This window comes from Triturus cristatus, chromosome 8 (genome assembly GCF_964204655.1).
Source record: "Triturus cristatus chromosome 8, aTriCri1.1, whole genome shotgun sequence".
NCBI classification, from domain to species: Eukaryota; Metazoa; Chordata; class Amphibia; order Caudata; family Salamandridae; genus Triturus; species Triturus cristatus.
Genome location: NC_140591.1, coordinates 1,601,708,758 through 1,601,731,458, shown reverse-complemented (window position 1 = coordinate 1,601,731,458; position 22,701 = coordinate 1,601,708,758). Strand labels below are relative to the sequence as shown.

General features: G+C 45.6%; 1 protein-coding gene across 1 annotated transcript in view; it reads left to right on the top strand.

Annotated features, from left to right (window-relative positions):
• LOC146806296 (olfactory receptor 56A4-like) overlaps positions 1-20,852 on the top strand; it is a 32,555-nt gene extending 11,703 nt beyond the window's left edge. The window contains exons 2-3 of the mRNA XM_085623937.1: positions 14,324-15,262; positions 20,443-20,852. Coding sequence (XP_085480063.1) covers positions 14,324-15,262; positions 20,443-20,852 — 1,349 coding nt within the window. The remainder of the gene's footprint in view (positions 1-14,323; positions 15,263-20,442) is intronic.
• Positions 20,853-22,701: the final 1,849 nt, after the last annotated feature.

Genomic DNA, 22,701 nt, shown 5'->3' with positions numbered 1-22,701 from the left:
CAAAGTCAGAGATGGATCATGTGTTTGCTTATCCTCGTATTATTACATGTAATTGTAATTGTAATTGCATTTATAAAGTGCTTTCTACCCCTGACGAGGCGTCAAAGTGCTTTTTTGGCGAGTAGCATGCTACTCCGGAACACATAAAGGATTAGTGTTGAATTAGTATAGTGAAATATGAAAGTAATTTGAGTGGTGGACATGTTAGTCAGATATTTGGATTGAGAAGGGTAGCGAAGGGATAGAACAGGGAAAAAGGTTTGCATTTATATAACGCTTGCTACCCCTGATGAAGTGGTAAAGCGCTTTCTCAATGAGTAGCACGTTACTCTGGATCCTATAAAGGATTAGTGATGAATTAGTATAGTGAAATAAGAAATTAATTTGAGAATTGGACATGTTAGTCTGTTATTTGGATTGAAAAGGAAAGTGGAGGTATAGAAAAGGGAAGGATTTAGACTTTTTTTCGTTTGTTTGTTTTAGAGGTCACAGCAGTAGGAGGAGACTTGGGATGAGTAAAAGGGATGTGGAGGGGAAGGGTTTAGAAAGGCTTGTTTTGGGGATCGGTATATTAAAAGAAGTACAAGATGATGCAAGAAGGGGTGGAGTAGGGAAGAGTCTAGGAGGGGTTATTTTGGGGATCATTGCAGTGGTATGGGTTTTCGGATGAATTAGAGAGTGGAGGTAGAGGCTATATTGCTAGAGGTATAGGTTGAGAAATAGGGTAGTGCATTGGAAAGAGTAGTAGAAAGAGGTTTGAGATGAGTCAGAGAGTTGAGGTAGAAGATATATTGAGAGAGGTATAGGGTGAAAAATAGGTGCTCAACACACATGATTAACACACACTACACACAACATGTGTTCTACATACAAATATTTTGATCATATTCCCACAGGTGGTCTTATTGACTGCCACCGCATATTGGTGCCTTGTGCCTGCCATGTTTGACTTGCCTTTGTATTGTTTGCATTATTGGCGAACCATAGATGGGGCACTTATACTTTGTGAAAGAATTGCTTCTTTGGAATGTCAATAATAAAAACAAAAACGAATAAACTGCATGTTTGGGCTTCAGAGGCACAATCTGCCTGTTCTTTGTCATTAATAGGCGACGCCCTCAAGGGCTCACTTGAAAAACTTACTGTTTAGTTTTAATAAAAGATGAGAAGTCTGTGACAGGGCTTTGGGGAAAGGCTAATTAGCCCCCGCTAATTGATGTAAATGCTCCGGTATTTAGCAGGCTTCAGAGTGAATTAACTCCTCAGGATCTCTGAACTGTCCACGCGCTGAACACCGTCTCGCGCCTGTGGGTCGTCGTCGGAGCATCTCTCCTGCATCCCGCCCACCAGCATCCGCGGCGCCGAGCACCATCTCGCGCCAGTGGGTCGTCGTCGGAGCATCTCTCCTGCATCCCGCCCACCAGCCTCCGCGGCGCTGAGTACCGTCTCGCGCCTGTGGGTCGTCGTAGGAGCATCTCTCCTGCATCCCGCCCACCAGCCTCCGCGGCGCTGAGTACCGTCTCGCGCCAGTGGGTCGTCGTAGGAGCATCTCTCCTGCATCCCGCCCACCAGCATCCGCGGCGCTGAGCACCATCTCGCGCCAGCGGGTCGTCGTAGAAGCATCTCTCCTGCATCCCGCCCACCAGCATCCGCGCGGCCGCTCCCATCCGGTCAGTATGAAAGATGCGCTTTGCAAGGGCAATGACAAGTGCAAGGGGTGTGTGAGATTGGAGAGTTCGGCATTTGCCAAGTTTGTGAAACCTTTTTAAAACGTTGCAAACATCACGAATTTGTTTTAATAACAAAATGGAGAGAAATAAACCTGAAAAATACCCAGTAACATCGACTATTAGCTAAAGGTTATTCTTGGAAACCTGCACGGATTGTTGCCACTTCATGAAGTTGTGAAGTTTGTCACCTCGAGTGAGTTCTCAGAGTCCTGGTTTGCTTTGCAATGGGAAGTATTATTAAAGCACTGTTAGGAGACACCGAAGGAGAACAGGAAGTAATTAGAAATTAAAAGTTTGAAAGGCAGAAATGAAACCTTCTGCTTCCTAACTGTTCCTTTGCATAAACAGCTCTTCCCATGATGCATTCTGAGGCTCTGGCCCCGGGCCCTGCGGGTCTCTTCATCAGATTACAGCCCGGAGGTCACTCACTGATGCTCCCCAGCCTGGCATTGTCCTTCATATTCACTCCCTTCTTGATATCCTCCTAATATGGAAAGCCCCACTTGCTGACGTCACTATACTTGTGTCATTCCTGGCAGGGGGTGGCATCTGATGTCTGTCCACCTCTTTAATTATAGTTTGTCTTTTTATTTCGGGGTTCATCTGTGGGGTTCCCTTTGCTGCTGTTGTCCCGCCCAGGGTTGCGGGCCCTTCATCCACAGTCCTCTGAACAGGACCCCGAACTTCGGCTTCTTTTCAAAACTCCTCACCCTCACTGGCCTCTGTTTTTTCTTATACTTGATGGTGGAGACAAGACCTATCATAACTTTTTCTTGGCTTTCCCTAGTGTTTTCTACGTTTTCTCGTTATGTTACCTATTTTGGGCATCACTTATTTCCCAGCACATTTTCGGTGCGCTCTGATTTTCGATTGGTCGATGAGGCTTATGATGTTGACATGCATGGCACTGGCTCTTACAAAAGCTTCATTTCCTCCTGCTGGAGGGCAGGTAGATATGTTCGCATCAATGTATCGTATTTTATTTAGGGAGCTCACACCACAGACCTAACAGCATCTAGGCGCTGACACTATTATGAACACAAGAAAAGAGAGTCAATCACACATGTTCTCTGCTTTGTTAAATAACAGTGGTAACTCCCCGGACGGACACACATTGACAGGATGTCCCGCAGCTCTGGTCCACAGCAGGGATGATGGGAGTCGCTGCTGGAGTCAATGTGTCTGTGATTCAGTCGAGGGAAGTTCTTCAATGTGACCTTCAAGATGTCAAATAATGGAAGAATGCAGAATAACTTCGGTGTTAAGCACCTCGATTATATAAACTTAGCCAGGACTCAATCAATCACTCAGTCAGGGTTTGTAAAGCGCCGTTACTCACCTGTGAGTGTCTCAAGGCGCTGTGGGGGTGTGAGGGCGCAGCGGATCGGACGAAGTGCAGAGTTCATCCGAAGAGCCAGGTCTTGAATTGTGTCATCATTAAACTTTGGGCCTTAGTTAGAGCTGGACGGACAGGATACTGTGTCACAAGTGTGTCCACTGTAACACAAGTACTTTATTGTCGATGACACTTGCAATTCAGCCGACAGCACAACCACCGCATTGGTAATGGAGTCCCTGTCCATCAAACTCTGAATAAGACCCTTCGCCTGGTAAGTAGCCGGGGTGATTGGGGGGCCCTTGGTACCAGGATGGGAGATGATGATGCAGAAGGACAGCACTGCTGGCCAAGTGGCTCCACAATTATTATAAGAAATGCAGGGACTCTTTGAGGGGCTGTGGGGCAGAGACGCAGAAAAAATGACAAAAGAAAAACAAAATCAGAAAACTAGAAAATAAAATATGTCGCTGTAATTAAAGCCAGCCAGTGTCCTGCTTACAGAAACACCACTGATCACTGGTAGTAGTAAAAGGGTATAAATCATAGAATATACAACCAGATGTGACGATTCTCTGAGTAGAAAACCGAATGCCCAATTGTTGTCTGAGGCCCCAGCAGGCATAACAGATGGACTCAGCTACTGAAGGGTGGAGAGGAGCCAAGGTTCTTCAAGGCACCCTGGGCTCAGAGGCTGTAGCTGGGTGAAGGTCAAGACCTGAACCCACAGAGTACAAGAGGGAAGGAAGGAAGGAGCATGCAGGACTGACAGAGAACAAGAGGGAAGGAAGGAAGAAACATGCAGGACTGACAGAGTACAAGAGGGAAGGAAGGAGCATGCGGGACTGACAGAGAACAAGAGGGAAGGAAGGAAGGAGCATGCAAGACTGACCGAGTACAAGAGGGAAGGAAGGAAGGAGCATCCAGGACTGACAGAGTACAAGAAGGAAGGAAGGAAGGAGCATGCAGGACTGACAGAGTACAAGAGGGAAGGAAGGAAGGAGCATGCAGGACTGACAGAGAACAAGAGGGAAGGGAGGAAGGAGCATCCAGGACTGACAGAGTACAAGAAGGAAGGAAGGAAGGAGCATCCAGGACTGACAGAGAACAAGAGGGAAGGGAGGAAGGAGCATGCAGGACTGACAGAGTACAAGAGGGAAGGAAGGAGCATGCGGGACTGACAGAGTACAAGAGGGAAGGAAGGAAGGAGCATGCAGGACTGACAGAGTACAAGAGGGAAGGAAGGAAGGAGCATGCAGGACTGACAGAGTACAAGAGGGAAGGAAGGAAGGAGCATGCAGGACTGACAGAGTACAAGAGGGAATGAAGGAAGGGACGTGCAGAACTGGCAGCAGGTGTGAGGCACATGCACACGCTTCACTGTTTGTTCCCTTTTGGGTAACCCGAACATGCCTCCACATTTATATTCCACTATGTATGTAAGTGATTGTAGGTGAATGTTTATGTCATGTTTGTAGTCATATGTTTCATTAACTACATATTGAATGTATTCACTTTAAATATTTCCCATTTCAGGAAGGTAACGAGCCAGAACTTTTTGCTTTTTATTGGTAACTTGGTGTGGTGATTTTTTGGTTTCTGCGCACTTTACCGCTATGTCCCAGGTTAAAGTGCGTGCGTGTTGTGAGGTTGGCCTGCCCTCCCATAGGAATGCATGGGGGAATGTATGTGTCCTGGTAGTTCCTGATGCGTGGGGTGTGCAGGCCCGAGTTTGGTATGTGCGGACTCGTGTGATTGAATGCTGCGCGATGATGTGTGCGGCGTGCATGTACCTAGTGTGGAAGTGCCACTTCTAGAAGTGGGCACTTCGGTGTGCAGTATGAAATGTGTGGCTGGTCTGCCGATTGGCTGGTGGAGGTTATGTGACGGACTAGGGAAATCCCCAGAGTCAGGAGGAGTCACCCAGTGGTGAATGGGGAGTTTAGCATACTGATGGCTGGGGAGGAGTACACCTGGGTCCTGAATAGGACAGGGCTTTCCCCACACAATGCTGGCTCCGGCCCCTGTGGTGCGTCTAATGACCCTAGCCCTGCCAGTGAATAGGGAGAGGGGCTGAGCAAAACAAAGTGCTCAGGAACCTGTTGTAACTGGTTCGCCCCTTCCCTGCACCTTCAGACAAAGACTTTTACTGTATAAAAAGGGGCTGTGTCCCCTTACAATTGGTTCTCTTGCAGGATCATCTGGAGGGGGCCTGCTGCTGCTGGGCGCCAGGAGAGACCGCCACTGGGGACTGCCTCCCTGCTGGAGGGCCCTGTGAGCTGGCTCTGGGCCCAGACTTTGCCCCCCTGCTCTTTAAGGACTCTCTGCTGGACCTTGTTGACTTGCAGCGCCTGGGAGCGCTTTCTGGGCTTTAGAGCGCTGGGAGCGCTGTGGTGCTGTATAGCGCTGTGAGCGCTTTGATCCTGATAGCGGGTGCCCACCCCGCTCATTTAATTATTTGATTGGCGGGTGCCCACCCCGCATTGTGGTGTGCTTGCGGGTGCCCACCCCGCTTATTTGATTATACTTACGGCGGGTGCTCACCCCACCGTATATCACCTCTACCGAGGGAGCCTACCCCTCTGTGGACCGAGTTTGGAGATCACCGCCGCGGCCGGGCTTGCAGGAAGTCAGGCAGGCCGAGGGCGGGACTCTGGGACAACCGGAAACGAAATTAGGAGGGCGGGAGCCTACCCTGCCTCCTTCCCGAGACTCGCGGCTGCATTTGGGCCCCGGAGCAGGCAGGAGCCGACCCTGCGCGCCGGTGCCCTCGTATGAGGAGAGGAGTAACGCCGAGAGAGAAGTGACCCCCATCGAGAGGAGGACCGGGAGCCCACCCCGCCTCCGTGTGTTGTCTGCCCGCGAGCCGGTGAGTGCGGCTCAGCTGCTGGGTGGCTGGGGGTGTGGGGAGGTGCGTTGGCCGGTGCCGTTCCCGTGATAAAGTCGAGCACTGCGGGTGCAGTGCTCATACCTCCCTCCCGCTGCCCCGCCTGACAGTGGGCAGCGGCAGCGCTTTGGTGACAGAGATGTGGAAAGCGCCTCCGGTGCTCCGGTGGGGGCATTCGTCGTCTTGAGTCCAGAGGGACTCCACCGTTGGGGGCATTATTGATTCAGAGCCCAGTGAGGCTCCAACACCCCGCACTAGTTGCTCAGAGCGCCCTGAGCGCTCCAACAAAGGGGAGCATTATTGTTTAGAGCCTGCGAGGCTCGAGGGGACATTTTGGGTGGACAGAGCCCAGAGAGGGCTCCAGAGGCACGCCGGTGCCTGAGTTCGTTCCACAGCTGCCCAGCACTTAGTGGGCAGCTGCCACGTTTAGGTGGGGGACATTTTTCGTTTTTGGTCTGCGCGGCTGGCGCAGCTTGACCGGACACAGGGCGTCTTAGCCCTGACAAGGCCAGTTGGCCTAGGGACTGCCACAGGTGGTGGCTCATGAGAGTTTCTCGCTAATGTTCCTTACCTGCACCTCTGAATGTAGTTTCTGCATCATGTGTTTTCTTTCCTAGCACCTCTGAATGTTTTATGCATCATGTGTTTACCTGCCCGGCACCTCTGAATGAGTTTATGCGTCATGTGCCATGTCCTACACCTCTGAATGTTTTATGCATCATGTGTAATGTGCGTTTACCCCTACAGGTATTGTGATACTTAGGTGGTTGTTTGTTTTCTCCTAGTACAGGTGGTGCTAGTGAGGTCCTAGTTCCCTGCGTGACATTCTCCTAAGGAGGTTAGGGTTGCGTAGGTGGTACTTACCTGATACCAGTAAGTACTGGTTGTGTGCTATATATGTTTTTGTACTACAATTTTATTCCTAAGTTCTAAGAGTGCTAATTTCGGACAGTGGTTCATGTGGCCCTGTCCCCTGTACATATAATCCCTTGTAAATTCTGCCCGTGCCTGTTGGCACATTGTAAAGTGTGTGTTTTTATCTAATGTGTTGTGTATAATACAAAGGCTATTTTTATAGAATACCTTGTGTGGAGTTTCCTTTGTGGTGGGCCTTGGGTGTTGTTGCTGGGTGCGTGCGCAAACGCTTTACAACTTGCCTCAGAGATAAGCCTGACTGCTCGTGCCAAGCTACCAAGGGGGTGAGCAGGGGTTATCTTTGGCGTGTAACTTCCTTGCCCTGACTAGAGTGGTGGTTTCTGCCTGACTTTGGCGCAAGCCTTAGCCAACCAGAAATCCCATTTCTAACACATACCCATTCCTCAGCTTCAAAAAGTGATCTATAGCTTCCCTTAGTATAAAATAGCCTAATATATGCATTATAAATACAAATAAATAGGTCGTCAAAATAATGTTTAATTACACCAAGAACATAAAAACATCAGAAGCACCATCATGCCAGTGTAATTAGATAAGAGGAAAACAAAAAATATTTTTAAAATGCAGCAGGATTTACATCACAGCTACTATTATTTATCACCAATAGTAGTGGCGCTAGCCATTTATATAATTGAAAATCAACTTCTTTGGTCAACCTATTGTTTACCATCTCTAAACATTTGCTCACGCTGAAGCATAGTTTTATATTACTACATTCCAGTATTAAAAATAAGAGAGTGTCGAATCTAAAAATTGGTAATAACACCTTCTTTCTAATATAAAACCGCTGCAAAAAATTGAAATATGACAAAGGGTTAAAGCGCACTGTGCGCCACATGGACAGAGTCTCTGTTTGGAGGTCACACTACTCTTTTTCCACATTATAACCTTTAAGCATCCAACGCAGTGAATTGTGTGCTTTGATATCCTTTAAATGCTGTTGTAACTTTCCTTTATAATCTGTGTGTAGTAGGTATACAAGCTGAGGTCTCTTCCTACAATCCGTAGTCTCTGCTGGCAGAGATTGATCTTGGTGGCATCAGGTCACTTTCTTCTTGTCCTCACCTAAGCTCCATTCACTCCTTCAGATCATTCTCCTGGTTCAGATGCTGTGGAATCAGTCCTCTTTGTTGTGCCTCTGTGCCTGGTTCACACACTGGTTGTCAGTGTCCATGCGGGTGTATTGCTTTCCTGCTTCTTCTGCAGGCAGGGACTTTAGTACCTCCAGGGTAGCATTCTGCTACTGTTGTCTGTCCTTTTGTGGGTTTGAGCTGCTGGCCTTGTTCCATCTTCTTCAGAACTTAGACATATGCAGTGCCCAGGGTCGGACTGGGACAGAATGAAGGTCTGGGTTCAAAAATAACAGTGGCCTCCATTAATGAATTAGATATCAAATAATAAACCCATGTTTGTAGATGAGGGCAGTTTTGAAGTTGAAAAGACATGCTGTAACGTGGGTTGCAATCAATGGAAGGGAGACTGCATGGATTTAAGTTGCTGCAGGCAATGTTTGTGTTAATACCAAGAAATCAACAGTAATATCCAGCCCACCAGACCATAAAGCAGGCCCTCAAACACCCACAAGATGATCCACACATTGACTTGTCAGATCAGCCCTCCAGGCACTGCCGGAATGCCTGTAGGCCACTCCGACTCTGGCAGTGGCATGCTGTACTCTGCACCCCATTGTGGACATGTGAGCAGCTGGTGAAAATGGGCTCTTGGACAGGGCCGGACTGGGAACAGAAACCGGCCCGGCAAACTGCTCAGCTGCCCCACCCCCCGGGGCGAGGAGGAGTGCAGCCAAGCAGTTTACGAGGGCCAATTTGTTACAGGGGGCCGATATTGCCGTCCCCCGGTAACAAAAATTGCCCCCCAGGGGCCCAAAACCGGCCCTCACTCTAGTGGCCTACTGGGGAAACGCCTGGTGCCCACTATGACCAGTCCGGCACAGCTCGTGGATAACGCGACCTCTGCCCTTCTTGTCACTGGTTAGGTAGCAGTCTAGTTAAGAACATATTGTTTGTAGCAAGGCTAATGCAGCAGTTTCCGCAAAGCTCTCCCTGGTTCTTCATTAACTCTCAGATATGTGCATGTATGTTCTCTCTTGCTCGTTCTAGACTTACATCTGTGCTAAATGTTTGTCAGAAGCAAAAACAAAATTTCAGGACCAACAGGCAATATAGTATTATATGTTTCCTTGTAGATTTATGTATTTAAATTCATGTTTTTACTTGTAGTTGTAGAAGCAGCAATCATGACTCCGTTTTATTCATTTTTACAATAAAAAGAGTTGTGTGGGAGGAGCCTGCGACATCACTTATTAAAGGGGAGGCCCTAAAATAACCCATACAGGATTCTTCTTTGGGACCCATTCAGTATTTTCCTTTCAGGCGATGGCACTATCACCAATATGGTTCAAAGCACTCTCTACTGTGCGCCTTTCCCTCCTGATAGTGATAAGAATCAGAGAATAACGGAAAGATTGAGACGGGAATAAAAAATATAAGGAAGAGATCACCGGGATTGAAGCTAAGTTAAAAGATGCAGAGGTGGATCTCTCAGCTGCTGCTTCCCCAGAAATTTTACAGGACAAGCAAAATAAGATTAGTAGTTTGAAGGCCCAGCTTGAGAGTATTCTGAATGCTAGACTTATCCGTAGGTGGGAAGCTAGCAAGATCTCCCATTTTGAGTATGGGGAAGGAGCAGGTAAACTCCTTGCTTAGAAGAGTAAATCAGACCAAGCAAGGAATTATATTAAGGAGATAAGAAATGAGAGGGGCATCTTAGCTACGGATGATGAAATCCGGGACGCCTTTCAGGCCTTCTTCCAATCCATCTATCAGGAAGATGGTAATGTAGATAGCCGGAGTGTTCAGAATTGGCTCCAAAACTTTTCGCTCCCCTCCCTTAGTCCCGAACAACAAACATTTATAGATGCAGAATTTTCATATGATGAAGTAAGGGAGGCTATCTTTAATAGCAAGAATAGTAAGGCTGCAGGCCCAGATGGTTTGCCTTCTGAGATATATAAGGCAATAGGAGATAAGGTTGTCCCTATCATGACTAAACTCTTTAACCAGATCCTACAAGAAGGTCTGAACCCCGCAGACTCATGGAACAAGGCCACTATAGTTTTGATTTTGAAACCAGGGAAGGCGGCATTCAATTGTGGGTCTTATAGACCCATATCTTTATTGAATGCCGACTATAAAATCTTTACCTCTATACTGGCAGCACGTTTGGGTACGGTGGTGGGAGACATTCTGCATCCAGACCAGAAGGGTTTCGTGAAAGGGCGCCAGATATCTCACCTAACTTATGATTTAATCGATGCAATAGATCTGGCATCCACATATTCTATCCCTTTAGCGGTTATGACTTTGGACGCCACCAAGGCCTTCGACAGCGTTAACTGGGTATACCTGTCGGAGGTCTTGGAAAAATTTAATCTTGGCAAGAAGTTCCTTCATACAATATAAACTATATATAGGAGCCCTACAGCCAGACTTCTGGTAAACGGCAGTGTTACAGCACCCTTTAATATATCTAGGGGCACCTCCTTTTTGACCTATATATTGAGCCGTTTGCCCAACGGCTTAGAGAGGACGTTAACATCCGACCCTTTAGGTATGGAGAGTGGGAGAGGAAGGTAGCCCTATATGCAGATGACATCTTGATTTTTACTGCCGACTTGGATAAGGCATTTCCAGCAGTCATCAGTCAAGCTCAGGAGTTTGGAGCAGTTTCAGGGTACAAAATCAACGACGCTAAAACAGAGGTGATGGTTTAGAACCAAGTGGTTTACCAATGTCGGCATCTGCTAAGCTCTAAAATGAGGTATCTTGGTGTTAATATAGTGCAAGATATTGCTAAGATCGCTGAGTTAAACTTGACTGAGGTGGCGAGAGAATGTGTGAAGCTTATGAAGATCTGGGCTTCACTTCCTCTCTCTATTATTGGCAGGACTAATTTGGCAAAAATGTCGATACTCCCAAAAATTACTTTCCTTTTTAATTGTATTCCACTTTATTTTGAAAAGTTACAAATCGAGAAAATCCAGAGGGACATCAACTCCTTTGTTTGGGGGTATAAATTTTCACGATTGGCTTGGAAAAAGCTGAGACGCCGAAGGGAGAAGGGAGGCCTTGCTCTGCCCGATCTTCAGCTCTATGCCTGGGCGTTTCAACTTTCCCACGCTCGTATGCTATTATAAATGCCGACTAAGGTTGGTGCGGGTGGGATGTTTTTAGCACTGTTACAGGGCGCACATTTACTGGTGGAGGGATTTTTGTTTAAATTTGGAGATGTTAAGTTTTTCAAAAAAGTTAGGCTCAAGGTTTTGCAGGGTCTGGGTAAAATGTGGACAAACTTAAGGAGGTCAATAACTCGTGGCTACTTTTCTGGCATGGCCCCTATATGGGACTCTCCTGGTAGTCCAGAGTGCCTGAGAGATAGGTTGGCGATTCCGTTAAGGGCATGGTGGTTTGGGGGGATCTGATTTTAGATGGCACTTTGGCAACATGGGAACAACTTAGTGAGAGGGTGGGGCCATGCCTTTCTAGATTTAAATATTGACAGCTGATGAGCTGGGTCCAGGCTGAGCTACAGACATCAAAGGGGGACTTATTAGGGATAGGCAACGATTTAGAGTACAATCATGTGACTAAACCCTATGGGAAGAAAGAAGTTTCTTTTTGGTACCAAGCAATTTTTGAGGCAGTGGACGGAGAATTTACCTTAGCAGAGGAATTATGGGGCAGTGTACTGTTGGATAGAGAATGTGATTCTTTATGGCAATCCTCATGTAAACTCCTGTATGATATAGTAAAGCCGGCATGGTTGAAAAGAAACCACCTGTTTACCATTCACAGGGCATACTTTACTCCGCTGAAGCTCTCTAAAATCAATAAAGAGCAGCCTGTCTTATGTAAAAAATGTGGTCTGGTCATGGCTTCCGACATACACATGTTTAAAGAGTGCCCAGCGCTGTTTTCATTTTGGGACAGTGTTGGTAAATTTCTGTCAGACATATAAGGGACTATGGTCACTATGGATTTATGTTTGATTTTTTTGGGACTTCAAGATAATGTTAGAGGCCCTGCAAGATCGTTACTTTTTTATGTCGTGCTCCTGGCTAGGAGACAAATATGCACGAAATGGACCGACCACATCCCTCCTTCCTTTTTTGATTGGCAATCCTCTGTTTTGGCGACCTGTAAGATGGACCTAATAAGAACAGGCAGTAAAAAGAGGAGAACATTCTGGAAGATTCTGGAAGGAAATGGGACCCGTAGTTGAGGTGTGTGTTTTTTTTTTTTTTTCTCCCTCGGGTCCTATGATTAATGCTGCCTGAATACTCTAAGGTCCAGGTCTAGATCCCTCCTCCTTAGTGAGAGGCTGAGGTCTTAGGACATGGCCTTCGAGCTCTAGAAGCTAGAAATATAGAGTTATCTCAGTGGATGCTTTTAGTGCGCGTTTCGGTAAGTCTTAGTGCCGGTAGGTGGGCGATTTTAAGCGCTTATTACCTACGCCGCTCAGTTTGCTGAGTGTGGGGGCGGACTCCTCGATTGTGCACTTAAAGGGAGATTGGCGGCTAATGAGGACAAAAAAAAATCAGAGAATAACATACAGGAAATGGCCACATTCTCTACTGTCCCTGGGTGGGATAAACAGCACCTATTACAGTTTTTCCACACAAAATGGGGAATAACGCGCACATTTCGGTGCATGCCTGGACACAATCGAGGCATTCCTTTACTTGGCAGCCCTTTTTTCACTTGGTACGGATGGTCCATTTCAGCCGCTGCACTGTATTTGCAGGGATTGATTTTGTCACATCCGGTTGTTAAAAGGTGCAATAAAATGCACCAAACTCTCACTTCTGAGGTGCGGTGAGAGGAGGGACTGCAGACATCGGGGTTCAACAGGACACAAGGAATGAAGTCCATGATCTGTGTCTTTATCTCTGATGTCAGTGACCTTCAGCCACTGATCGAACCAGTGTGTCCTGTGGATATCAATGCAGGAGAGTTTATGTTTACACAGAGGCGGACTTTATGTGTCTTATATATCTTATTCTATCTCTCTCTCTCGCACCGCAATTTAACTGCTAAATGTACCCTTCCTGTTAGTTAATGCACATGATTTCTTGGTCACTGAATCTATGCCAACACTTTATCTAAGGTAATGTAACCTATGAATATTCACATCTTTTACCAGCTAATGGATCTGTGACTATTTCATTGAATCTCATCAATAAGTGTGATTAAATATGTGTAATTAGCACACAAATGCCTGCATTATGAGATTGATGTTAACTGAAGGGAAAAGAATTGGGGATGGAAATTTAAAACCTACGCCTTAGTAAATTTGTACCAGAGAATCTAATCCAGAAATATATTTGTGTCCCCTGAATAAAAATTGGGAATGCAGGTAAAAGTATTTGTGAGTCTAAAGTACATAGAGTCAGGACAGAAAGGATTTCACCCTTGAAACTGGATTCACTGACGACGTTGAAATATCCCCTCAATGGTGAAGTTCAACACAAGCAAATGCAGGTGCAAAGGCAGGATGAAGGATGTTCCTAAGTTTGTCCAACAGCAAAATGTGGAAGCCAAAACTCCCTCTCATTTTTGTTGAGTATTCACGATGGGGCTTATTTATGAGCCCCTTGCGCTGTCAGTGTGCCGCGTTGCGTGATGCACTGACGGTGTAACCTGCTGCGTGAAATTTACAAGCACACGTAAAGTCACCCTGCGTGGCTTTACGTGTGCTCGCAAATATCATTCCATTTCACGCAACACGTTACGTGTTAGGGGCGTGACATGGGTGTTGCTGTGGGTGTTCCCACGCAACATCCATGTCCACTGATGCATTTCAATATTTACGAGCAATTGTAAACCTGGAAAAGCGTCCAAATGCTACGCCTCCCCAGGGGTGGTGTAGCATGGTGCAATAAGGAGAAATGTTTTAATTTATCCTTATTTTATTGGAAGAGGAAATCACCTCAAGTGATTGTATTTATGCAGGAATGTGCTCCTTCCTGCACAGAAAAATGATCTCTCCACAACTATGGCACAAGGGTGCCTGCACTGGCACATGCCAGCAGTTTGTGCGCCAGCGCATGAAAAGTTAAAGAGATGCAACATATTGCTGTAAATTTGCTGCATCCCTATGCCTTGAAACAGACGCAATGTGGTGCAACAGCTTAATTTGCGACACTGCGCTGCATTAGTTTCTCATAAGTGAGCCCCAAGTATTTGTCAGCAATTTGCCACCATCAAGTGCTGATGCAATTAATCCTGTCAATGGCAGAACAGAACACCAGTAATGAAGGGACTATCAATAGAATACAACACATTTTAGTTAAATTGCATTTGCATTTATATAATGTTTGTAACATGTGGATTCATTCCTTGCCTTTTTTTTCAGCATTTAAAATGATGCTGGTGACCACTGGATTTCTGAAGATCAACTCCACCATCCAGCAGGTCACAGAGTTCATCCTGTTGGGGTTTCCAGGATTTGATCGTTGGCAGCACTGGCTCTCTGTTCCTCTGGCCGTTCTTCTCCTTTTAGCAGTAATCGGCAATGTAACAATCATAACAACAATATGCAGGGAGCAGGGACTTCATGAGCCAATGTGCTACTTCCTCTGCAAGCTCTCTGTAGTAGACCTCACTTTCAGCCTGGTCACCGCCCCTAAGATTCTAGCCATCCTGTGGTTTGATGCACGCTCCATTAGCCGGGCAGGATGCTTCACTCAAATGTTCTTGGTTCACCTGCTCTTCGGATTCGAGTCCGATATACTTGTTGCCATGGCTTTTGACCGCTACATTGCAATTTGTAGTCCTCTGAGGTACAGCTCAATTCTCAATAACAAACTTGTGGTTAAATTAATATTACTCATCATAGGGAGGTGCATAGTCTTGGCCTTGCCAGTGCCCTTGCTGGCTGCCTGGTTGAACTACTGCTCTGACCATATTGTTAAATATCCCTTTTGTAACAATCTGGCTGTAACAAAACTTGCCTGTGATGATATAAGCTTGAATAGCATGTACCAAATGGCCATGGCAAATTCATTGCTTGGGTCAGATCTTATGTTGATTTTCTTGTCCTACTGCCTGATCCTGCGTGCTGTGTTGAAGCTCAATGCGAAAGGAGCCATTGGTAAGGCTTTAGGAACATGCAGCTCTCATCTTATAATTGTTTTCATTTTATATTCAGTTATTATCGTGTTGGCTATATCACACAGCTCAAAAAATGAAATTATGGCCTATGTGTCAGTAGTGCTGAATGTATTCCTTCTCAATGTCCCACCAGCCTTCAATCCTATTGTATATGGGGTTAGAAATAAAGACATCAACTGTGGTATCAAGAAGCAATTCAGCCGAATATGGGGTGCATAAATTGGGATGTCCTCCAGAATTCCATCATTCTACAAAAATATCAAGAACATCAACTCCCACAATTGGGTTATGGGTAATCTCGAAAGTACAGATGTCATCAAGGTATGTAAATGTGGAGTTAAATAGTCAATCTACATAAAATAGTGCCACTGGAATACTTCTTCACATACTGAAAAATAATTTTCTGATTTGGCCCTTTTGTGAATTAAACCCTTTCTGAATATGATTGTGAGTACATGGGCTAAACCGCTAATACTAGTCCAGTTCAAAGCTTTATTCGGTTTGTTAAACATAACCATATAAGCAGAACAACAGCAATATCTTCACAAAATTTAAAAACTAATATCAATAGTAACATATAATGTATAATACAACCTTCAGCAAAACTACATATATTCCAGCAGAATCTATACTAAAAATTCTTCTATAAATCTAAATGATGTGTTATATGCATTTTTCGCAAAAAGTGTCGCGTGGCATTAAATAAAGTGCATATACTGACTTTGTTTTAGTGAAGATATGCAATTTGAGCAATAATGAATTGAGTGTTGCACAGATTTATGAACTAAAATCAGTAAAAGCATATAATATATAATACGACCTTCTACAAAACTATACATATATTCCAGCAGCATTAATACTAAAAATTATTCTATAATCCTGAATAATGTATTATGTGCAATTTTCGCAAAAAGTGTCACGTGGCATTAATAAAGTGCATATACTGGCTTCGTTTTAGAAATAATGTGCAAATTGAGCAATAATAATAAGTGTTACACAGAAAGAACAATTGATTTCCTTACAACAATACATTTCAATATATACGATGCAACATAAAAACAAATATCTGCATCTCCTAAAGGTGATAAAAGCTTCATTGCCAATTTAGTGGAAAGAACATTATGTTTTAAAAATATGGGTTTCAGATAAAATTGCCTATAAAAGTAATAACATTTACAGAACATAAGGAAGTGGCAACAACTTTGTCTAGAAATATTATCACATGGGCATACGGAATCGGATCTAATTTTCATATGTGGAAATGACACCAGATGATGAACAATTCCCAACCTAAGATGTGTCAAAACAAAGCGATGGGAATTGCGTGTCACTGTAGTTAGATATGCCTGAAAACCTTTATTTAGGTTTAAGTCATAATAAAAAACAGAGGCCAAGTCTTATTTTACATTCTCAAAAAAGTGTGGTGAAAAAGCTTCAATAATATGTTATTTACTTTCACCACAGGGGTAATATTTTGCCTTTGCCGATAGATTCAAACTCCTGATAAATTTCTGATTTATGGGTTTCATTAGGAATAAAACTCCCTCAACCAATTTATTGAAAAAGTAAATGTAGATTTACCTGGATAGGTCAATTACCATTATTGTAGGAAAAGAATGGTACATTGTGAGTAAATTTCAGTAGTAATTCAATGTCCATGTCCTAATTGTATTGCAAGTTAATATAGGAGAAATTAGGAATACATGTTTTCTACTCACAAATGATAAAATAAAATTCCATCTCCATTTAACTTCATGGCCCGTACTAAGAGGGAACATATTCAAGGAACACATTTTTTGATGTCTTTTAATAAGGAGTTTCCTTACCCAACCGAGCATCATCTTCTACATGATTGACGGAGCCTTACAGTTCTTAGTTCTCTGACAACTGTTTCCTTTATCCATCGATATGTAAAACTCTCTACAACAAACACACAACATGCAAAAGAAGGTTAGGATAGCTAATAGCACAAGGAAGATCACTCATGCTGATTGCAAACTTGCAGATATGGTGATGCTATCTCTCACGTGTTGGCTGCTGTGTCACAAATGAGATGGCTTGAAGTCTGAATTTCCTTCCCAGCTACAGTTATACTTTCTTAACCCCAAGCCATTGTGAATACCACTCTTACAAAGGTGTGTAGGCCAGAGCCTGATTCACATAGACCATAGTTGTATCAACTGCTGGGGCCAAGCCTGTTAACTTTGTTTATGGTGTGAGCTGACTGGAAAGAGTAGAATGTTGCTCATTTGAATATATGCGTCAAATGTACTGTGAGGCCACAGAATGCAGCCTGGCAGCCAAAGCTTGTGCACTGGATTGTGTGAAAGGAACAGAGCAGACAGGGCCATGGGTCTGTTGCTCCCTACCCTACAATGGTGCACCTTATGTTACCTTGAGAGAAGCACACTCCCTTGCACCGTAGCACATGCATGTGTTTGCATGATGTCTAGCATCGCTTTTGTACTGGAAGTGTACCCTCCAGTACAAAACTCCAAGCTTAGACATACTTTAAAGCATTTTCAGTTTTGCATGTGACCTACACAGTGCACTGCACATGGAACGTTGGAAAGGTTTTGAGAAAAGAAAACCTTTTTCCAACTCTACAATTGCTTAGAGAAGACTCAATTTGTTGGTGCAAAGCCCTGTATTCCATTTTACTAGGTATGACTTGCAACTAAAACCATGGGTGATTTCATGGGAAGACCCATATACTACTCACTGGACGTCCCCTTCATGCAAAGTAGCACAAAGTAGAACACAGACTATTTAGCTTTACTTTAGGGCTAGTTTCCATTGGATATTCAGATTGGCCCTAGATAGTAAATAGTTTAGTAAACCTTTGCGCTGCACTTTGACACTTTTTGTGACTTTGAACTTGCACAACAACTTGATTAAGCAGGCCTTATTATTTCTGAATGAATCCTGTAGTCTTTCGTGGTACATGATGCTGAGAAGCTGGGAACATCACCATACAGAAGGCCAACTTAGAATCTGACACTATCACTCTGGATGAGGACGACTGGAAGCAGTACATAACAGCAGACTGTTGCCTCACAGGGATTTGGAGCCTGGTGAGCCCACACACGCTCAGCCCCATGCTTATTGTGGCTATGGTTTATTTGTAGAATACTATGGCCAAGGAGTGCACAAACCATTCAGAGGAGGATTTTGTAGAAGAGAATCCATTTTACACCAGTGTTAGACCTGGCACCCTTGGTGTGGTTTCCCCTGACTTTTTGCCTCAGCCTCCTGTATTTTTTGTTGTTGCTGTGTATTGAACTTTGTTTATGCTGGGTTAGATACTCTGGGCGTTGTTTGCACTGCTGAGTAGTGCCAAAGTGCACGTGATCCCTGTGTTAATTGTGATTATGATTGGTTAGCCATGATTGGCATATTTGATTTCCTGGTAAGTCCCTGATAATTTGCTCTGAGTATGCCAGGGCCCGTAAATCAAATGCTACTAGTGGGCTTCCCGCACTGGTTCTGCCACCCACATGAGTAGCCCTGCAAATGTGTCTCAGACCTGACACTGCAGTGTCTGCACGCACAGCTGTAAACATTCATGTTCACCTGGCAAGTGCACCCACTTGCCAGGCTGTAACATTCCCTTTTCCTACATGTAAGGTACCCCTCAGGCAGGTCCCAGGTATCCCTGTGGGCAGGATGCAGTGTATGTGAAAGGTAGGCATATACTGGTTTGTTTTTGTCCTGATAGTGTAATACTGTGTATTTCGGTTTTCACTATTGAAAGGCTGTCTGTCCCATAGGTTAACATGGGAGGTGCACTGTAACGTTATCATGTGTAACTTTCCATTGTGACAATATAGAGATGTGGAGTTTAGGCTCTCTGAACACAGAATTTAATAACACAGCTTTTATTGATGGTGGCTTTTAAATTGTGTTCTTGAGAATGTGACTTTTATAAAGTGGGCTTTTTCTTGTATAACCATCCTATTGGCTTTTGCCTGTTTGTGTATTCACAGTCTGGTTTTGAAGTGACAGGAGACGGGATGTGCATTCACTCTAGACAGTCACAAGGGAGGTTGAGGTGTGTCCTGCCTTACTTGGGTGACTCAAAGACAGGCTGAATAGACCTTTCTGCATTTAGAGTAGTGGGAGGAGGTTGTGTCTGCTCTGTCCAATGCTGCCTCCACCTCCTGTATTGGAGCAGGACCAGGGACAACAGAACTAGTTTTACTGAGCTCAGAGACTCTTGGAAAAAAGATTACGAAGAGAACATGAAATATAAATATTATACCTAAAACCTCAGAACATTAGATCACTTCTGAAATCAAGAGGAACCTCTGCCAAGGAGAAGAGCTGAAGAGCTATGAGAAGGAGACTGTCCCTTTGCTGGGTTGAATTGCAGTTGCTGCTTCAGCCAAGGCGATGATAAAGACTAGACTTTGATGTGAACCTGCTTGAGAAGATTCTCCAAGGGCTTGTGGGTGCTTGCCTCCTGTTTTAAAGTCTCAGTTTCACAAATATTTCACGCCCAGCTTCCTTAAACTCCATTGTTGGGAGTTCTGGCCTGCCAGGAGGTGGCTGTTCCAGTTCTGGGCCTCTGTAGGTTGTTCTTGCTACAGGAAGCTATCAAGAACTAAAGTTCTGAAGGAAATTGATTGTTCACTCTCCTTGTGGCTGAATTTTCTGACACAGCACTGCCATGCAGGAGAAATTCCTGACGGACAGCCCTGTATGGCTGAAAAATCAAGGCAGCACCTGCCAGAAGCTCGAGAAACCTCCACATGCCAAATCTTGTGCACCAATACGCCTAAGATTACTACAATGACTCAAACGCAGGTCCTGCTGGGCGGAAAGAAGAATCGACAAATCACCAGTTGGCGGCTGTAGAAATAGACACCGCACCTGGTTCACCATCGCTGCGTCTCCTCCAGCACATCTGGATATCCCACGCATCGCACCAGGGCACCGAATCTACAACAATGCTGGGTTAGGAGTAAGAAACTGATGCATCATCTTCCCACACACTAAGAAACCATCGCATCACCTCCTGTTCAGTAAGGAGACAATGCATCACCTACCCTGCGTGACAGTAAGGAATGAGTGTATCACCTCCCCTGGAGCAGTGTACCAATGCATCACCTTCCCTGTGCCTAAGGAACTGACGCATCACCTTACCTCTGGCTATTTTGTGTTTGCAATTTTGACATGTCCCATGTACTTTTGTGCTAAAAGTTCTGCATCCTCTGCACTCCAGCTCCTTCCGCCAGCTGGCTGACCTACAGTGTACCCAATCGGCTCAGCTACACCCTCCTCAACACACGCTTCCCCCACAAACATGCCAAAATCTGGGACCTCCTTATCTCTGTCTTCCCTGACATTGCCTTCCTCTAGGAAAGCTGGATGAACCCCAGTTCAGGCCTGGAGATTGCCATACCATCCTGGATGGCTACAAGATCACCCGCAAGCACCGCACCAACCGACCAGGAGGAGGCATCGTCATCGTCCACAAGAACTCCCCCCGCCAGACCACTCACTCGGACAACCCAATGATAACTATGGAACATCTCTACTTCCAGGTCCAGACCATCCCCAATACCACCCTCACCAGCACCCTCGTCAACAGACCACCTGGTCCCTGCCTGCCCTTCACTGACACCATCATCAACTTCATAGCACCCCAGGCTCTTGCATATACCAATTACATTCTATTCAGTGACCTCAACTTCCACCTGGACAACCCCGAGACCAGAACACTTCACCCCTTCTGGAGAATCTTGCCATCATCGGACTCAAGCAGCTAGTCACCTCTCTGACCTACGCAGTGAGACACACGATCGACCCCCAAACTACTCTGGACCGACCATCACTGCATTCATTTTGCCTTTGCCAAACCCACCATACACCACAGCACCCACCGTCCACTCGCCATAACTGGAACAAGGTCACCAAAGAACATCTCAGTGTCACCCTCAGCACAACCACACTGCCGACATCCACAGATGCCAATACCGTAGCAGGCAACCTCCATCGATGGACCTTTAACTGCTCCAACACATTGGGGCCCCTTGAGAATGCACTCAAAAGCAACACTACTCCAAGAAAGCCAGTTGGTTCAATGCTGCCCTCCACGAGTCCAGACGCACCTGTATATGGCTCGAGAAGAGGGGTAGGAACAGCAAGACCCCAGAAGCCCATGCAGACTTCAAAGCCGCCATCACTGCACACCACCCCCTCCTCAAATCTACAAAGAAAACGGCCCTCCAATACAGAATCAACACAAATGCACACAACAGCAAAGAACTCTTTGCCATAGTTGAGGAGTTCATCAAACCCAACAGTGAGACCACAGAAGTCCTACTCTCCTAAGACCTCTGCAGCAAATTCGCACTTATTTCCACCACAAGATCAAGCAGATCTACGACAGATTCAAAGCCCAAGACTCACCTATCACCTCTGCCACCACCAAACGTGACAAGAATGCCTCACCAACAGATCCTTCTCAACTGGATCCCGCTCACCACAGATAACACTCTCAAGACCATAAGGAACATTCACTCCGGAGAACCCTCAGACCCCTGCTCACACCACATCTTCCACAGAGCCCCCACCTCCATCGCCCCCAAATTATGCTGTACCATCAACTGCTCCATTGAGACTGCTACCTTCCCTGATGACTGGAAACACACCAAGATCAACCCCCTGCTGAAGAAATTGTCTGCCGACCCAACAGACCTCAAGAATTTCAGACCCATCTCCCTGCTCCCCTTCCCAGCCTACACCATCGAGAAGGCCATCAATGCCCTACTCTCTGAATTCATCAAACCCAACCACATCTTGGACTCCTCCCAATTGGGCTTCCGAAGCAACCACACCCCTGAGACCGCATCCCCGCCACCGATATTATCCACTCCCTCCTCGACTGGGGAGAAACAGCAGACCTCATCCTCCTGAACCTCTCGGCTGCCTTCAACACCATCTCCAAACGCACCCTAAGCACGAGACTCCATGATGCTGGCCTCTGCGACAAAGCACTAGACTAGATCCATTCATTCCTCACCGGTAAAACACAGCAAGTCACACTACCACCATTCCTCTCAGAACCCACAGAGATCAGCTGCGGAGTCCCCCAAGGCACTTCCCTGAACCCCACCCTCTTCAGCGTCTACCTGGACAGGCTCACAGCTGTAGTAAGGAACCACAGACTCGACATTGTCTCCTATGCCAACGACACCCAGCTGATCCTCTCCGTCAACAACGAGCCTGCAATCACCAGAAACAATTTCCACGACAGGATAAAGTCTGGCACTACCTGACTGAGAGACAGCCACCTCAAGCTCAACTTTGACAAGACTAAAGTCCTCAACCTGGGGCCCAACACCCCCACTTGGTAAGACTCCTGGTGTACCACCGTGTTAGGAATCACCCCACACCCACGGACCATGCACGAAACCTTGGCATCATACTGGACTCCTTTCTACAATGAACCACCAGATCAACGCTGTCTCCTCATTATTCTTCCACAGTCTTTGCCTGCTTCAAAAGATCTTCAGATGGATCCCCATTTAAGCCAAAAACATTGTCACCAACGCATTCATCAGCAGCAGAGTCGACTACGGCAATGCACTCTACGCAGGTGTCAGCCAGAAACTC